Below are 19,606 nucleotides of genomic sequence, written 5' to 3' on the forward strand. Positions count from 1 at the left end.
AGAAGGTGGCCTTTATTTTGTATTCAAATCCAAGACACTATTTAGAACACAATGTACTAAATGTATAAAATTTAATTTTGCGTAATTAAAATTCGTATCAGTTAAGGAGAGCCTGAGGCATGGGTGCCGCACGGGCTTGAAAGCCAGGACCGCAGACTGTTCCACCTCTCCTTCCCACATTGGTCTTTTGGCCCTAATTCCTCTCTGTCGTTTCCTCCCTTGCTTCTTTCTTCGTTCCCCTTGTCTATGTCGCCCTCCTCCCTCTTATTTCCTTCTTCCTCCTTCTTTGACCCCACAGGCAGCGCGGACTCCCACGCTGAAACAGCCAGGTGGCTCCCCGGCAGCAGGAGGTCTGTCGCTGCTGCTGCAACCCCACTGGGTCTCCCAGAGCCGAGGTGACAGCCTGGGCCTCTGGGAAGCCCGTGTCGCTCGGGCGGTTGTCCAGCTGCTCAGGCCTGCGCAGGGGCGGGTCCCCCTCCTAATCTTATCCTCACACAACCCTGGCAACCGCACAGGGCTGCCTGGTGTTTAGCAAGGGGAGCTGGAGTGCGGGCCTCCCCCAGGAGAGGCGGCAGGCGACTTCCCTATTGAAAACACAGCTGTGGCAGGGGAGATAGACAGGAAACCCGACCCAGCCCTCTGGCAGGGACTGCTGTGGGAGTGCCAACTACTGTGGAATAACAGGCCCAGCCCTGCAGGCTCGGGCACGCTGTGCTGTGGGCCACAGCAACCACAGGCTCTGAGGCCTCTGGCCGCTCCAGGAGGGCGGGGTGCAGGGAGCCTGGAGACGCCCTCAGGCCTGGAAAGGCAAACTTGGAGGTGGGGGGAGAGGACTTAAGGACTGGGTGACACAAAACCTGGTTTAGTTGTTAGTGGAGTAAAGTTACTCATTTCCTTGCTCTTTTTAAGGCTCAGTTTCTTCATCTGAAAAATGGAAACAATACTTGCCCTGCTTACTTAAATAGGTTGTTTTGAAGACTGTATGGATGAGTGATGCCTTCCCTAGTCAGATCCGGGTTCAAACCTGAAACCCCACTGTTTCCACCTGTTAGCTGACCTTGGCCTCTGTTTTCTCACCTGGGAGGGACAAGACTACACCCTACTTCATAGGACCCTGTTAAGGCTGGAATGAGCTGGTGTAGTGCCTGGTTTATTATAATTCTCAATAAATGTTACCCAGTCATCATCAAATGGGACAGTTTTGTGTAAGCGTTTTTTAAACTATGATGTATTCTTTAAAAATGCAGGACGCTATTCTTACGCATTTGGTAAAGGGATTCCTCTTCCAATTTCCTCTCCCTCAAGAAATTTCCCCTTTCCTCCTGGGGTGCTCTGGAGGCATGACTGCCTCCCCTCCCCTCCCCTTCCCTCCCCTCCCCTCCCCTCCCCTTTCCTCCCCTCCCTCTCCTCCTTTCCTCTCCCCTCTGCCTTCCATGTTTCCTGTAGAGCCCAGCTCGATTCCTCCAGGGAGTCCTGTGTTGCTAGTCCAACCCCACCTTAATCTTTCTCTGGGTTCTCCTGTGACTTAGTTGTAACTGGTCCTTGCATGCCACTGTTTATAGATTCAGACTGCTTGAGTTCAAAGCCCACATATTAGCCCTGTGACCTTGGGGTAAGTAATTTAACCTTGCTAGGCCTCAGTTTCCTCATCTGGGAAATAGGAAATTGTAGTAACTATCTCATCAGGCTGTTTAGAGGATCAGATGAGACTCTATTCCTGAGGTGGTCAGCAGGATGCCTGGCACATTGTGAGTGCTCAATGAAGGGCAAGTGTGGCTTTAATGCCACCGAGTGTTTAATGTGAACATTTTTATTCCCTGACTTGAGTGTAAGCTCTTATTTTCTTTCTTCTCTCCCTCCCTCCCTCCCTCCCTTCCTTCCTTCTCTTTTTTTTTTCTTTCTTTCTGAGAGAGAGGTCAAGTGTAAGCTTTTGAAAAGTGGATTATAGGCCAGGTACGATGGTTCATGCCTGTAAACCCAGCACTTTTGGAGGCTGAGGCGGGTGGATCACGAGGTCAGGAGTTCAAGACCAGCCTGGCCAATATGGTGAAACCCCGTCTCTACTAAAAAATACAAAAATTAGCTGGGTGTGGTTGCACCCGCCTTGAGTCCCAGCTACTTGGGAGGCCAAGGCAGAAGAATTGCTTAAACATAGGATGCAGAGGTTGCAGTGAGCTGAGTTCACGCTGTTCCACTCCAGCCTGGGCAACAGAGCAAGACTCCATCTCAAAAAAAGAAAAAAAAAAGTGAATTATAAGCCTAGGCAACATGGCCAAACTCTGTCTCTACAAAAAAATACAAATATTAGCCAGGTGTGGTAGTGTGCACCTGTAGTCCAGGAGGCTGATGTAGGAGGATTGTTTGAGCTGGGGAAGTCGAGGCTTCAGTGAGCTGTGTTCATGCCACAGCACTGCAGTCTGGGTGACAAAGCAAGACCCTGTCACAAAAAGAAAAACAAAAGTAGGTTTTGTCTTCTCTTTTTCGCCACGTCATGAATTGTGGTATACGTGTAGTGGGTACTCAGTAGCTACCCTGAATACATTTTCCCTCCCATTTTGGTTGAGTTGTCTGTAAATTTGCAGAGTGACGTTACTTCATAATGATGACATATTGTTTTTTAAAAATTTTACAGGGAAGAGAACGAATAATTATTAACACTTATTTTTGCATTGTGCTGGGAACTTTTACATATTATCTCCTTTAACTTTCACAGGAAAATCAAACCCCTAGGGTAAGTGTAATTATCCCCATTTTACCCACAAGAAAACTAGGGCTCAAAGAGATTGAGTAACTTGACCAGGATTACATAGCTGCCAGAAATGGAATTCAAACTCAGGTCTGTTTGACTCTAAGATCTTGTTTTTCTAAGATTTTATTTATATTGTTTGTGCCTTTCAGTAACACTGTCTTTGTAGAACAGATTCTAAACTTTAATTTTATTTACTGTTCATTCCAACTCCATATGAACCCATGGTGTTCAGTGAAATTGGTAAACTGCCAGCTGATTACCAAAAAAATCTGGAGGTGCAAAGTCCTTTGAACAAGCCAAAGCTCTAACCGAAAGTAGTGCTTTGATCCCTGTGACCTATTGCACTAAAAGTTCGGTTATTTCTCTTGAAATGATTGGCTTAAAGGCTTCATTTTGTTTGCCACTTTGGAAGTATACTCCCTCCCCTGCTCCCATCTGGAAAGATTGCTCCCAAGATCCAAGCCTTCTTATTTTAAGGAAACTTGGTTTATAGAATATTGAACAAGAATGATCTTTTGAGAATGAGTCTTTTGAAAACAGTGGATCTCTTAGGAATGAAATTCCTTTGTAACAAAGGCAACTACGTATCAAATAAACCAAAAAATCAGCAGCGAAGTGCTGTTGGTGTGTCACCAAGCCTGGGAGCAATTCCCATTCCTTGCACGCATATGCATGCGTGCGTGCATACACACACACACACAGAGTCACTCCTCTTAGTCCCAGAACCATAGGATGTAAAAGACTTGAGGCACAGGGATGAAGCTAGCACATTCTGTTTTTACCATCTTCCCTCCTTCTTCCTTAAACCTTGGCTTCTGCTTTGCCAGGCCCCAGGGCCCTGCTTAGTGTCACCCTCCTGGCCCAGTGGCAGAGGATCTGCTGGCAGTCCCCACTGCTTAGTGGAGTTTTCGTCTGCGTGTTACTCTGTAGGGCATGTGCAAGTAGGGAAGATGAGTGAGAACTGAGATTGCATCGTCCCTGTTCCAAGGACTTCCCTGAAGTTAGACCTGATGTAGCCCTTTTAGGGTAATAATGTGAGATCAGAAGGGGAGCCAGCAAGCCACATGTCTAGCAGCCACCCTTGGGAAATGGATTTGCTCACTTTTCCGTTACACCCTTCTCCATATTAGAATTTCACATAGTAAGCAATTAGACCATGCCCAGAATTGGACTAGAGAGAAAGTGATCACATTTTAATTATCAACAAGCTCAGTATCTACATGTTGATGAGAAGTATTCATACTCATGAAAAAAGGGAAGCATCAATTCGTTTTTTTCTTTTTTTGTGACAGGGCCTCACTCTGTCTCCCAGGTTGGATTGTAGTGGTGTGATCATGGCTCATTGCAACCTTAGCGTCTCGGGGCTCAGGTGAGCCTCCTATCTCAGCCTTCTGAGTAGCTGGGGCCACAGGTGTGAGCCACCACACTTGGCTAATTTTTGTATTTTTTTGTAGAGACGGGTTTCACCATGTTGCCCAGGCTGGTCTCAAATTCCTGGGCTTGAGCCATCTGCTGGCCTCAGCCTCCTGCAGTATGGGATTACAGGCATGAGCCACTGTGCCCAGCCACCAATTTTTATAAACATATCAACATGTATATATCCCTCCAGACCCAATAAACCAAATAGAGAATTGTAGCCACCCAGAAAAGAGCTGTGCATGAGGCCAGGTGTTGTTAAGACACAGACTTGGAGCCAGGCAGTTCGGGTTCCAGTCTTGACTCTGCCACTTAATAGCAATGTGACCCTGGGCAGTTAACTGTCCTGTGCCTCAGTTTTCTCATTTGTCAATGAGGATAATAATAGTGCCTATGTTCTGGGGTTTGTTCTGAGAATTACATTAATATTTTTGTAATATTTTGGGTTAATATTTTTAAGGTGATTAAAATAGTGCCTAGCACATCATATATTCTATTTAATGTGTGCCAAATATGTATGCGTATGTGATCTTTCTCTGGTGTATATGTATATCCCATGATGTTAGATGCTACAGCCTGAGGGCCCATAGTTGAAACCAAAATACTTTTGAATATAACACAGTCTAAGCCCCAAAACTCACCCTCATCTTGACTCTGTTTTCAAGCGTGTCTGCAAGCAAGGGGCACCTGGTGTCTTGGGTAGTTGGATACTTGCTGAACTGCAGAAACCCCGTAGACTTACCAGTACGGGAGACCAATTTATCTTTATACCTCAAGAGTTGAGACTTCTTATTAAACTGGTTAGATGTATGCTCACATTTAGAGATATTTACCATGCGTGATGCACTGTGGTGATATGAAGATGAATAAGCCTTAGTTCCTGCTCAGGAATGCTGTTTGTATTACATATACAGGTGTGATGCCTGCGGGCAAGGGGATAAGCATTTCTGCATACACTGGACAACTCCTCATTGTTTTATAGCCTTTTCTTTCTGAAAGCAAAGTCCATTTCCCTGAATATCAGAAGGCCATCTGCTATGCCAGAGTAGTGAATGAGAGGTATTTCCATTTTGGACTGCTATTTTCTGGTATATGAATGTTTTGTGAGAATCCAGTCCTGAAATGTATTTGGCAATAGATAAATTTATAAAATAGAAGCTAGATGGCTTCAGATAAAGCATGTCCTTCTCCTCTTTTCCCCCCAAACACAAAAGTTTTCCTTTCTCTCCAATTCTTCTGATATGTTTCTTTTTAGACAGTGATCATTAAAGCCAGATGTGGGCCTTTTCAAACTCACAACATGGCACAGGCTCAGACCTGGGAGAGTTGGAAATGCTTCTGGCATTTGAAGGGGCAAGCTTTCCTAGTAAAGACAGAAATATTCGAACTAGCACATTTGGATTTTATACTGTATTTGTCTGTGTCTTAATTGGAATTCCTAAGATGTGATTTTTTAACTTAATGGTCAATGACCTAGGTTGCAGACTGTAGAATGGGGCCATGGACCATTCCTAATACTCTGTGCAGGAACTCTTTATGATAAAATATTGCTATAACTTTCTGTTAATCTTACTTCCATTTCCTTCCTACTTTATTCCATTAAACTTATCTTGGCCAGTTTAGTTTCCTAAGCATAGCTCTAGTCAAATTACTCTTCTTCTCATGAAACTTCAATGATACCCCATTACTTAGAGTATCAAATATATCTTTAATTCAACTTTCTTCAAAATATTGTACAACTCTAACTTCCAGCTTATCCCACTAATCATATATAGTTTGTCATAATCATATAGATATAAATGTATGTATATATGTATTCCTGTATTCTAGCCAATGAGACCTTGTTTATTAAACACCTGTTATATATGAGGAACAGTATTAGACCCTGGGGGTTCACAGATAACGATTTTTATTGTAAAGTAGCTTAAAGTTTAGTAGTGGAACTAGGCATTTGAATAAAAGCTAGAGGTAGATTGTGTTATTAGATACTAAAACAGAGAAGTTGCCTATACTGTCTACTCATGGGCAAACCTCATGGTAAAGAAAAGCGCCAGCTGGGCGCGGTGGCTCACTCCTGCAATCCCAGCACTTTGGGAGGCCTAGGTAGGTGGATCATGAGGTCAGGAGTTCAAGACCAGCCTGGCCAACATGGTGAAACCTGTCTATACTAAAAATACAAAAATTAGCCAAGTGTGGTAGTGCATGTCTGTAGTCTCAGCTACTCTGGAGGCTGAGGCACAAGAATTCTTGAACCTGGGAGGCGGAAGTTTGCAGTGAGCCGAGATCATGCCACTGCATTCCAGCCTGGGTAACACAGTGAAACCCTGTCAAAAGAAAGAAAGAGAGAGAGAGAGAAAGAGAAAGAGAGAGAAAGAGAGAGAGAAAGGGAGGGAGGAGGGAGGGAGTGAGGAAGGAAAGAAGGAAGGAGGGAGGAGAGAGGGAGGGAAGGAGGGAGGAAGGAAGGAGGGAAGGAAGGAAGGAGAAACGAAGGAAGGAAGGAGGGAAGGAGGGAAGGAGGGAAGGAAGGAAGGAAGGAAGGAAGGAAGGAAGGAAGCAAGCCAGCCAGCCAGGAAGCCCAGATTGTGATTTGTTTATTGGCTATGAGTCTTCCTTTCAGCTTCTGTCTGTTCTGGCTCCATGCTTTCCCCAGTGCAGATATCGTCTACCCTCACCAGAGACCTAGTGCCCAATCCATGCAGCCCCCTCTCCCTGGCCCACCCTCCTTGCCACAGGTCAGGCTCTTGCTGTCCTGTCCTCTAGACTCTTGTCATCATCTCCCAAATACCCTCCCTGGCCCAAACAGTGCCAGAGTGTTTTTTCTGCAAAGTCTGATGGTGTCTCTCCCCAGGTGAGATCCTCTATAGCTCCCTCTTGGCTACAAGATTAATCCAAACAAACAGAAGTGTGAGGTGTCAGGCCTGTGACAATGAGGCCCATGCTCAGTCTCTGGCACTTCCATGCCTCCCTCACCCGAAATCCAAGTGTATGAGTCATTGAGGTGCCTCAGCCTGGCCTGCTGGGGTGGTGTCCAGGCCTGAGGAGCAGTCCTGCAACCTCCTTCCCTCCTCAAGAGCTTCAGGGGACAGTCTCAGTGTCTCCCAGGGGCGAGCCCCAGCCACACCTCCTGGGAAAGGGGATTGAGAAAGTGGGGCTGTCTCCTTCTCAATGCTTTCTAGCCCTTGATGCAGGAATCATAGAGGAAGCTCCTTTGGCTGCTGGTTTCTGGGCGTCAGGCCTTTCTTTTTTTAGTCCGCTTCCTGTGGGCTCCTAGCAGCTTGGAACTCATGGCTCTGCCGCTGGCCTGCACGTCTCATCCTGCCTTTTTAAATTTTATTTTATTTTATTTTATTTTATTTTTTCTCTTTTCTTTTATTGCGTTTTAGGTTTTGGGGTACATGTGAAGAACATGCAAGGTTGTTGCATAGGTACACACATGGCAGCGTGATTTGCTGCCTTCCTCCCCTTCACCTATATCTGGCATTTCTCCCCATGCTGTCTCTCCCCAACTCCCCACCCTCCACTGTTCCTCCCCTATTTCCCCGCAGCAGACCCCATTGTGTGATGCTCCCCTCCCTGTGTCCATGTGTTCTCATTGTTCAACACCTGCCTATGAGTGAGAACATGTGGTGTTTGATTTTCCGTTTTTGTGTCAGTTTGCTGAGAATGATGGTTTCCAGGTTCATCCATGTCCCTACAAAGGACACGAACTCATCGTTTTTGATGGCTGCATAATATTCCATAGTGTATATGTGCCACATTTTCCCTGTCCAGTCTATCATCGATGGGCATTTGGGTTGGTTCCAGGTCTTTGCTATTGTAAACAGTGCTGCAGTGAACATTCATGTGCATGTGTCCTTATAGTAGAACGATTTATAATCCTTTGGATATATACCCAGTAATGGGATTGCTGGGTCAAATGGAATTTCTATTTCTAGGTCCTTGAGGAATCGCCACACTGTCTTCCACAATGGTTGAACTAATTTACACTCCCACCAACAGTGTAAAAGTGTTCCTATTTCTCCACATCCTCTCCAGCATCTATTGTCTCCAGATTTTTTTAATGATCGCCATTCTAACTGGCGTGAGATGGTACCTCAATGTAGTTTTGATTTGCATTTCTCTTGATGAGCATTTTTTCATACGTTTGTTGGCCTCATGTATGTCTTCTTTTGTAAAGTGTCTGTTCATATCCTTGGCCCACTTTTGAATGGGTTTGTTTGTTTTTTTCTTGTAAATCTGTTTTAGTTCTTTGTCTGGATATCAGCCCTTTGTCAGATGGGTAGACTGCAAAAATTTTTTCCCATTCTGTTGGTTGCCGATTCACTCTAATGATGGTTTCTTTTGCTGTGCAGAAGCTGTGGAGTTTGATTAGGTCCTGTATGTCTATTTTGGCTTTTGTTGCCAATGCTTTTGGTGTTTTGGTCATGAAGTCCTTGCCTACACCTATGTCCTGAATGGTTTTGCCTAGATTTTCTTCTAGGGTTTCTGTGGTGTTAGGTCTTATGTTTAAGTCTTTAATCCATCTGGAGTTAATTTTAGTGTAAGGTGTCAGGAAGGGGTCTAGTTTCTGCTTTCTGGACATGGCTAGCCAGTTTTCCCAACAGCATTTATTAAACAGGGAATCCTTTCCCCACTGCTTGTTTTTATCAGGTTTGTCAAAGATCAGATGGTTGTAGATATGTTGTGTTGCCTCCGAGGCCTCTGTTCTGCTCCATTGGTCTATATCTCTGTTTTGGTACCAGTACCATGCTGTTTTGATTACTGTAGCCTTGTAGTATAGTTTGAAGTCCGGTAGTATGATGCCTCCCGCTTTGTTCTTTTTGCTTAGAATTGACTTGGCTATGTGGGCTCTCTTTTGGTTCCATATGAAGTTTAAGGTGTTTTTTTCCAGTTCTGTGAAGGAGGTCATTGGTAGTTTGATGGGGATAGCATTGAATCTGTAGATTACTTTGGGCAGTATGGCCATTTTCACAATATTGATTCTTCCTAACCATGAACATGGAATGTTTCTCCATCTGTTTGTGTCCTCTCTTATTTTGTTGAGTAGTGGCTTGTAGTTCTCCTTGAAGAGATCCTTTACGTTCCTTGTTAGTTGTATTCCTAGGTATTTTATTCTCTTTGTAGCAATTGTGAATGGCAGTTCGTTCTTGATTTGGCTCTCTTTAAGTCTGTTATTGGTGCATAGGAATGCTTGTGATCTTTGCACATTGATTTTGTATCCTGAGACTTTGCTGAAGTTGCTTATCAGTTTCAGGAGATTTTGGGCTGAGATGATGGGGTCTTCTAGGTATACAATCATGTCATCTGCAAATAGAGACAATTTGACTTCCTCCTTTCCTATTTGAATACTCTTTATTTCTTTTTCTTGCCTGATTGCTCTGGCTCATCCTGCCTTTTTTAAACTTGGTAACTGAACTCTGGACTCCTCCCTCTTGACTCACTGAGGGAAGTCTATGGATGTTCCCCTTGGAACTTCTGCCGTGAGAGGCTGTGTTTCTGGGAAGGGGGAGCAGAGGTAGAAGAGGCTGGAGGGGTCCGTGGGAGCCAGTTTGCCTCATTCCCCATGCAAAGGAGCTTAAACTTCATCCTCAGCTGATGGGCAGGCATAGAGTGTAAGTAGGGACATCACAAGGTCAGATTTGTGTTTAGAACAATCACTGTCAGCGGTCGGGAGCCACGGAGGCCAGTTGGGAGACTAAGAATTGAGGTGGGCAATAGCAAGAACCAGAAACAAGACTGGACACATGGCTTATGCCTTAGTCCCAGCACTTTCGGAAACTGAGGCAGGAGGCTCTTTTGACGCCAGGACACATGGCTAATGCCTTAGTCCCAGCACTTTCGGAAACTGAGGCAGGAGGCTCATTTGAGGCCAGGCTGCGGTGAGCCATGATCCTGCCACCATACTCTAGCCTGGGCAGCAGAGCAAGACCCTGTCTCAAAAAAAAAAAGAACTAGAACCATATTAGTGTCCTGGCCAGTCACTGACCTTGATGCCGTGGGGCTCAGGCAGGCAGGTAAAAGGAACCATACCGGAGCCGGGTTCCAGGATGGCACAACCAGAGTTTACTGACTGATACTCCAAAGGGGGTTCTGGAGCACATGCTCTCTGTCCTGGCTCAGCACACACAGGCCTCCCCTGGCACTGAGGTCTGAAGATTGCCCTCTTTCTCCCTGGCTTTGTCCTCTGGGAGAAGGGGCAAGGGGAGAAGGAGGAGAGTTGCTTTATTCCACCACAGGCTGGCACTGAGCACAGCCTGGCTGGAGATGCAGAATGAAAGCCAGAGGATGTGGTTTGGGTTGTCCCTGAAAAAGATCTCTGTTTATGTGTGGTAGGATATTTTCAGATGAGGCTTAATGTGAGGAAAGGGAGGCTGACCTCGCTGAAAGGCCTGCTTCTTAAAGGCACAGTGCATTACAATATATCATGAAAAGAGTGGGAGCGGCAGATGCTGTAGGTTCCTTCTTTATCAGTGATGCCGGCACAGTTGTGGTTAGGCCAGAGGACTGCTTGTTGTTTCCAAGGCCCTATTCCCAATTCAGTCTGTAACTCATGGTGTGATGTTAGATAAGACACTTCATTTTCCCCAGACCCTATTTAATGATCTGTAAAATACTCCTCCATCTTTTAGGAGGTGACAAGAAGTGGAATTAATTTGTGTTTGTGAAGTGCTTTGAGGTCCCCAGACAAAAACCACTGTGTAAATAGCTGAGTATTCTCCACTCGAATTGAACCTGTGCTTTCATAGTCAGATTGTCATGTGATTATAAAGTGGATAGACTGGTTTTCGTGATTTTTTTTTCTTTTTTGTTTTTCGAGACAGAATTTCACTCTTGTTGCCCAGGCTGGAGTGCAGTGGTGCAATTTCGGCTCACCGCAACCTCCACCTCCCAGGTTCAAGTGTTCTCCTGCCTCAGCCTCCCAAGTAGCTGGAATTACAGGCATGTGCCACCACACCCAGCTAATTTTGTATTTTTAGTAGATACAGGGTTTCTCCATGTTGGTCAGGCTGGTTTTGAACTCCTGACCTCAGGCGATCTGCCCTTCTTGGCCTCCCAAAGTGCTGGGATTACAGGCGTGAGCCACCATGCCTGGCTGGTTTTCATGATTTCGTATTCAGATCCTTGGAGGATATTTATTTCTTTCCTTCTTTCCTCCTAAATAAAAATATTATTTAGTAGTCCATGCATGGTGGCTCATGCCTGTAATCCTAGGATGTTGGGAGGCTGAGGTGGGAAGATCATTTGAGGCTGGGAGTTTGTGACCAGACTGGGCAACATAGCGAGACTCCTTGTCCACAAAAAATTAAGAAATTATCTGGGTGTGGTGGCATGCCCTTGTAGTCCCAGTTATTTGGGAGGCTGAAGGAGGAGGATCCTTTGAGTTCAGGAGGGGAAGGCTACAGTAAGCCATGATCACACCATTGTACTCCAACCTGGGTGACAGAACAAGACCCTGTCTTGAAGAAACAAGCAAAACAAATTTAAGAAATTTTTTTTTTTTTTTGGAGACGGAGTTTCACTCTTGTTACCCAGGTTGGAGTGCAATGGCGCGATCTCAGCTCACCACAACCTCCACCTCCTGGGTTCAGGCAATTCTCCTGCCTCAGCCTCCTGAGTAGCTGGGATTACAGGCACGCACCACCATGCCCAGTTAATTTTTTGTATTTTTAGTAGAGACAGCGTTTCATCATGTTGACCAGGATGGTCTCGATCTCTTGACCTCGTGATCCACCTGCCTCTGCCTCCCAAAGTGCTGGGATTACAGGCGTGAGCCACCGTGCCTGGCCCAAGAAAAATTTTAAAAGTTTGGAGCTAAGGATGGGCATGGTGGCTCATGCCTGTAATCCTTGCACTTTGAGAGGCCAAGGTGGGAGGATCACTTGAGGTCAGGAATTTGAGACTAGTTAGGCACCACAGTGAGATCCCAACTCTACAAAAAATTAAAAAATTGGTGAGGCGTGGAGGTGCACACCTGTAGTTGCAGCTACTTGGGAGGGTGAGGCGGGAAATAGCTTGAGCCCAGGTATTTGAGGTTACAGTGAACTGTGATGGCACCACTGCACTTCAGCTGAGGCAACAGAGTGAGACCTTGTTTCAAAAAGAAAAAAAGAAAAAATGGAGCTATACAGAGAATAAAATAATGAATAGCCACATATCCATAAACCAAAATGAACAAATGTTGACTTTTTACATTTAACAATTTTTATTTACATTTGAAAGTATTTTTGTCTAACAGCATACCATGAGGTATATGTGGGCTTTAAACCTTGTTTATTTTTAAAATAAAAGAAATAATACATTTATATTTCCTTCATCCCACACATCCTTCCACCCTTCCAGCCCATTTACCTCCCACTAGCCCCTGAGGTGGCTACTGTCATGGGTACATGCCCTCCCTGTTCGTGTGTGTGCCCATGTATGGGTGGGTGTAGTTTATCTTCCCACGTGTATAGGGGGACCAAGCTATAAATGATGCGAGTAAACAGAGAATGGAGTTCAGAGTCAAGCTGACCAGGGTTGGAGACCTGCCTCTCCCGGTTTTGGCCTGTGTCCTTTGGCCTCATTGAACCTGTTTACCCAAATGCAACATGGCAATGATTAGCTTACAGCATTGTTGTTAGCGTTGGAGATAATGGTAAAGTGGCTAGCTTCATAAATGGTAACTGACATTACTAACCATTTCTGTTTTTAGCTCTTTTTCTAGATGGAAAGCCCTTTGAGAGCAGAGACCCTGCCCACAGCCTGTATTCCATTGTATAATTTACAATGTGTCCCAGCTTTTTCTTTCTTTTAAATACTGGATCTTGCTCTGTCACCCAGGCTGGAGTGCAGTGGTGTGATCGCAGCTCACTGCAGCCTAAACCTTGCAGGCTCAAGCAATCCTACCACCTCAGCCTGCTGAGTAGCTGGGACTATGGCACGTGCCACTACACCTGGCTATTTTTTTTAATTTTAATTTTTGTAGAGTTGGAGTGGGTCTCTCTAGGTTGCCCAGGCTTGTCTTGAACTCCTGGACTCAAGTGATCCTCCCACCTCAGCTTCCCAAAGTACTGGGATTACAGGTGTGAGCCACTGTGCCTGGCCAGCTTGTTTCTTGAGGAAATGATTGCAAACCCCGAGCCCTACTTCCCAGACTCAGTTCTGGTACATGTAAGGGCTGGTGCAAAAGCTAATTGTGTTCTCAGTGCACCGGAAGAACACTGGGAACCATCTGGCTGAGGACGGAAGCAGTGATGAGAAGAGGCCTTTTGAGTTTTCCCCTGGGTTCTGCTGTCATCTGTTCAAGTCACATATTAATTCAGTGTAGTGGCCTGGAGGAGACACAGAGCTACTACATGGGATCTGTTTCTTAACAATTGTGCATTAAGCATTGTTGTTGTTTCAGGTGCATTTTTGCCAGACTGCGCCCTCACACCACCATTGAGAGGCTCATTTTGCCATGGGCTCCCTGGCCCTCTCTGGTTGGGTGTCAGTCTCTGTCAGGAAAAGGGCCAGCAGGGGGCACCAAACCCGCATATTTCTGCCGGGAGAGGGCGTCTGGGTGAGTGGCAGGGCCTGAGACTCACGTGCACTTCCCTCTGTTTGCTGGTATTTGGACATTGGACATTTCTTTTTACAGTAGTTTTAGACTCCCACATTGGCAAAGCAGAGAGCTTTCTTTATTAAAGCAACAAACGAACACCCCTCTCCTTCAGACCTCATCTGCAACAGCAGCAGGCGCCGTCACCACAAAAAGCCACTTCATCTTTTGATTTGCATTTGTTTATCTTAAATCAGGGGCCAGAGACCAAGAGGGATAAAATGATCTACCTGAACTGAACTGGAACATACTTGTCTAAGTCCCTTAAGGGCCTTATGATATTTTAGTTTATATGCGTACAGGTTAAGAATAATCAGAGTTTCACACCTGGGTACTCGATAAATATCATCTAGCCAGGGTTTCTGAGTCCAAGTTAAACTCCAGCCCCCAGTTTTTGACATCTAAATCTGCACACTAGCTATGTTATTTGCTTCGTATTTTCATATCTACTTTTGTTAAACTTATATAAGTTGACTTTAAAAAGACTACCATCATAAATGGAAAATTACTATTTTTCTTTTTTTTTTTTTGAGATGGAGTCTCACTCTGTTGCCCAGGCTGGAGTGTAGTGGCGTGATATTGGCTCACTGCAATCTCTGCCTCCTGGGCTCAAATGATTCTCCTGCTTCAGCCTTCTGAATACCTGGGATTACAGGTGCGTGCCACCACGCTCAGCTAATTTTTGTATTTTTGGTAGAGACATGTTGGTCATGCTGGTCTCGAACTCCTGACTTCATGATCTGCCTGCCACGGCCTCCCAAAGTGTTGGGATCACAGGCCTGAGCCGAGCCTGGCTAAAAATTACTATTTTTCAAATACATATAAAACATTTAAATAAGCTGGGCATAATGGCTCATGCCTGTAATTCCAGCACTGAGGTGGGTGGGTCACTTGAGCCCAGGAGTTCAAGAACAGTCTGGGTAATATGACAAAATCCGTGTCTACAAAAAATACGAAAATTAACTGGGTGTGGTAGTGTGAGCCTGTAGTCCTAGCCACTTGGGAGGCTGTGGTGGGAGGATCACCTGAGCCCAGGGAGGTTGAGGTTGCAGTGAGCCGTGATCATGTCACTGCATTCCAGTGAGACCCTGTCTCAAAAACATTAAAAAAAAAAAAACCATTAAAATAGAAGCCCCTTCCCCACCTCCCACACTGTCTCACACAACGCCTTTATTTTGCATATGTGGAGGCTAGGCCAGAGAACTGACTTGAATTGCCCTCCATCTTGGTGAGTTGCAGAGCTGAGATTTAGCTGGTACATGTTCCTCTCTGGCACTTGGCCATGGCTAGGAAGAAAGAGTTTGGTTAAATCAGCAGGTCTTACTCTTTGGAATGATCTTTGACAAGGTTTTAGTAGACAGTGCCCACTTTTAACGTTTTTAGTGTTTTCCCTACTGCTCCTGGAAGGTGAAAGCCAATATTGGGAAGAACAGGAGGGTCTGGGCTATTTACAGTTGCATCGATTTGATTACCACTGTTTAAAGTGAAAAGTGTTGAATGTGCACTCCCAGCAGATGTATGCTCATTTATTTGTAGTTTCATACGTGTATTACTGTACCAATATATTATGCTCATTGTAAAGTGTACACAAATATTAATTCAAAAAACATGGTAAAGAAAATGAAAATGAAAGCAGTATTTTAAAACGTCTTGTTAACTGCAATGGTTTCATCAGTGTTGTCAGCTAATATCTGAGCACAATGACACTTAGGGTTAGATTCCTCATTAGCAACAGCATGTGCCATGCCATATTTCAAATAGTCTTTTGGTAATTTGAAAACTTTTTGGCTAGCTTTTGAGATCTGATTATATTGTCTTGTTTGCCCTTGAAATGTGACTAACAACTTGTCAGATCCACCTCTTTCTTACTGTTCATCTTGTTTTGCATTATTCAATCCACCGTTTCTTTTTAGAAAAATATTTCAGCCTCTCGCCCACTTTGGGGATAGTTAAACGTTGGATCCTCTCTGTAGTTCCACTTACCCAGGCTTGTCTATAATAGCGCATATTGTGCTGAACGAGAACCAAGAAGTAGAATCACCACTGTCAACGCTTCCACGTTGTAGGATGCCCACTCTTTCCCCAGGATCACTCAAGTCTCTTGTGACTTGTGGTCACTGATGAGTGGACCAAGTAAAGGTATGAAGGTCATTCCTTATCATGAATATTAATAAAGCTTATCTTATTATGTGTTTAATTGTATAAAAATAAAAATATAAACATTTTAGTATTTTCTTCTTGTACCCTCTTGATCATGTTTTATGACTCACAAATGTAGAGAAAAGAAATCCATGCACTTTGGCTTGGTACATAAAGCCCTTCACAGCCTCAACTTACCTTTCTGACTTCATATTCAACTTTAGGTGCCACCATTTGGCTACATTTATGGGCTTCCCACAAGACTGTGACCCTTAGAGGGCAGCCATGACATCTTATTCATCCTTGTGTTTTCAAAGCCTAGCTCAATGCTAGAGATGAAAAGTTCCTAGATCTCAAAGCAAAAGGGCTGCCATGAAGAGTCATGGGCTTTCTGCCTTTGGGGTTGGGCCTCTGCAAACCCTCTGTATGTACTAGACAGTGGTGCTGGCCCTCCAAGTCTCTGCAGGCTTCCCCAGGAAGCCTGGCCCCTGCATGGGTCTGCACGGCAAGAACCAGTGAGCCATTTCGCGCCTGCCATGGACAGAACAGCACTGAACAGATGGGGCAGATTGTAAACTTTGCAGCACATTTTCCTACCCTCTGCCATCATCGCATCATCCCCGCCAGAAAATCTGTCTCTAGGCTTGCTACAGTGACACACTCTTTCCCTGGTCCCCCTCTGTTTTTTTTTTTAGGAGATATAGGTATAAAGCCAGATGGCTCCACCCACTTCTCCAACTCTGCTTCTGTTTCAGTGATGGGGAAATTAAGAGCTATTTTTAGGGGGTAGGGGAGAGTTTCACCTGGATCCTGGAGATGAGGCATCTTGCATATTGTGATGGCCAGGTATGACTGTTCTGGGATATGTGGTGTTTTTTTTCGTGTGTGTGTGTGTGTGTGTGTGTGTGTGTGTGTGTATGTGTGTGTGTGTTTATCTCAGTCTCTTGCATTTTCCCCTATCTCTCCGCTCTCTTGACCTGATGGAGGTTGGCGGCAGTGGTGAGATGATCCCCTTGCCCCTATGGGGCAGCGCTGAGCACACTTTGGGGCTGTTCTGCACACCCCACAGTGTGTACAGAAATGCCAGCTAGGAGCCTATTTACTGGAGCCATTTCATAAACCAAGATGCTGAAACTCAGATTACGCACAGCATTTTTGTAGGCTGCAGTTGGGCTGATCTCAACCCCAGAGAGTTTACTCACCCCCGTGGAGTGGTGTTTGATGCCTCACCTTCCAGGACGTTTCTCTCTGAGGGGAAATATATTCCTTTTTTTTTTTTGTAGTTTATTATTATGACTATTTCAGTAGTTTTTGGGGAACAGGTGGTGTTTGTTACATGGATAAGTTCTTTAGTGGTGATTTCTGAGATTTTTGGTGCACCCATCACCTAAACAGTGTACACAGGACCAATGTGTAGTCTTTTATCCCTCACTCCCTCCACCCTTCTCCCTAAGTCCCCGCAGTCTATGTGATCATTCTTATGCCTTTATGTTCTTATAGCTTAACTCCCACTTATGAGTGAGAACATACGATGTTTGGTTTTCCATTCCTGAGATACTTCACTTAGAAGAACGGTCTTGAACCAGGTTGCTGCATTTGCCATTAGGGAAATACATTCTTGTCTTTTTTATTTCTGAGCCAGTTTTTGCTGAGGAGAAATACTAGGATGTTACTACTGACAACACAGCAGAGGTGTTAATGCTGTGTGCTGGGCCTGGGGAATGATGGGGGCACCTTGAGGAGGGTAAGGAATGCAGAATAGATGCTTTCATCATAAAGCTTGATAAACTGAGCCATCCTTTATAAAGCGGCAGGTCAGCATGCTTATGGTTCACTACTGAAATTTGTAGACTGGATAATGGAGTGGTGTTCATTTCTAGTGCTTGGAGGTCTGAGGTTTATGCACCTTAGCGATGAATTCTCGAGATAGCTTGGTGAGACTGCAGCAGCAGAGCCAGCCCTCACCCAAGGTGGCCACAGACTGCAGTGATTCATGAACCTTATACTTTATGATATGATGCTCTGTAGCTTTCAAAGTACTTTCAGATGCATTATTACTTCAGTAAACATTGAGTGCAAAATACTGGGGATGCCAGGCAGACGTGGTACCTCCCCTCAGACCTTTTCTTATGTTTTATTTTTATTTATTTCATTTTTTAGAGACAAGGTCTCTTTCACCCAGTCTGGAGTGCAGTGGTGTAATCATAGCTCACTGTAGCCTCAGACTCCTGGATTCAAGGGATCCTCCTGCTTCAGCCTTCCTGGGACTACAGGCGTGCACCAACACACCTGGCTAATTTTTAAAACATTTTTTTTCACAGAGATAGGGTCTTGCTATGCCGCCCAGGCTGGTCTTGAACTCTTGGCCTCAAGCGATCCTCCCACCTCAGCCTCCCAAATCACTGGGATTACTGGTGTGAGCCATGGCATCCAGGCTTTTTTGTTTGCTTTTCAGCCCCTTGAGGTCTCATCTAGACCCCCTCTTATTCATTCATTCACTGTGACAACCTTGTGACGTAGGCAGGGCAGAGGACTAGCCTCATTTTATGCTGAGAAAACTGAGATTCAGAGATACGCAACAACCCGCAGAGCTTCAGAGGACAAGAAGAAGAAAGAGAATTAGAAGCCAGCCTTTGGATTCCAAGTTTAGTTTTCCTTTTGCTTCATATGGAGGAACAGTGGTTAGGAACAGGTTTCTCAAGATCCAGCTTTGGCGCAATGGGTTGAATCTCTTAGTGGCACCAATTACAACACATGTGATCTTGGTAAGTTACTTTACCTTTTTAGTCTCAGTTTCATCATCTATAAAAGGAAGTAATAATAATACCTACCCGATTGGGTTGTTCTGAAGATGAAATAAGATAAAGTTTGTAGCACTGTTAGCATAGCACTTGGCATTTAGAAAGCACTTAATAAATGGCAGTTACTACTATGGTTCTCATGCTGCTAATAAACACATACCTGAGACTGGGCAATTTATAAAGGAAAGAGATTTAATTGACTCATAGTGCCACATGGCTGGGGAGGCCTCATAGTTGTGGCAGAAGGTGAATGAGGAGCAAATGCGTGTCCTACATGGTGGTAGGCAAGAGAGAGGCTGTGCAGGGGAACTCCCCTTTATGAAACCATCAAATCTTGTGAGACTTATTCACTACCATGAAAACAGCACAGGAAAGACCTGCCCCCATGATTCAATTACCTCCCATGACACGTGGGAATTTTGGGAGCTACAATTCAAGATGAGATTTGGGTGGGGACACAGCCAAACCATATCTGTTATGATTGTAAGACCTACCTGACTCCAGATTTGGAGGTGCCAGTGAGAAGCCCAGGAGACTGTGTCTACAATGTGTATCATTTACAATTAAACATTCTGCTGTTCATTAAACAACATCCCATTTCACTGAAACTCTTCAAAACTTGGAGGAGGTACCCCTTTGCCAAAACTGATTACTTGCTTTGTTGGCTGTGGCTTATGTGAAGAAAACAAAAAAAACCTTGCTATTAATATTAGTATTGCTATGATTATTTTTTATGATGAAAACTTCTATTGCTACTACTACTAATTATTATTATTATTACTATTTAACTTTACCTAGATATTACCTATATGTCTCAGGGTAGGAGAATCCTGCTGATATATTTCTTGCAAGTAAGAAGGGCCTGGTGAGGTTTATGTGATTTGTTTTTGGAGACAGGGTCTTGCTCTGTCACCCAGGCTG

The 19,606-nt window shown here is 44.6% G+C and overlaps 1 protein-coding gene across 7 annotated transcripts in view; it reads left to right on the forward strand.

Annotated features, from left to right (window-relative positions):
* Positions 1-19,606, forward strand: part of CNIH3 (cornichon family AMPA receptor auxiliary protein 3) — a 296,652-nt gene that overhangs the window by 65,001 nt on the left and 212,045 nt on the right. Inside the window, exon 1 of one of the 7 annotated variants that reach the window (XM_021677325.2) lies at positions 16,690-16,730. The exons of the other annotated variants lie outside the window; for them this stretch is intronic. Within the exon in view, the coding sequence (XP_021533000.1) occupies positions 16,723-16,730 (8 nt within the window). The 5' untranslated portion in view covers positions 16,690-16,722. Of the gene's footprint in view, positions 1-16,689; positions 16,731-19,606 lie in introns of those variants that run through there. 7 annotated transcript variants of the gene reach the window in all.

Source organism: Aotus nancymaae, unplaced genomic scaffold, assembly GCF_030222135.1.
Source record: "Aotus nancymaae isolate 86718 unplaced genomic scaffold, 86718_ANA_hifiasm-v0.15.2.pri h1tg000032l_0, whole genome shotgun sequence".
NCBI lineage: Eukaryota > Metazoa > Chordata > Mammalia > Primates > Aotidae > Aotus > Aotus nancymaae.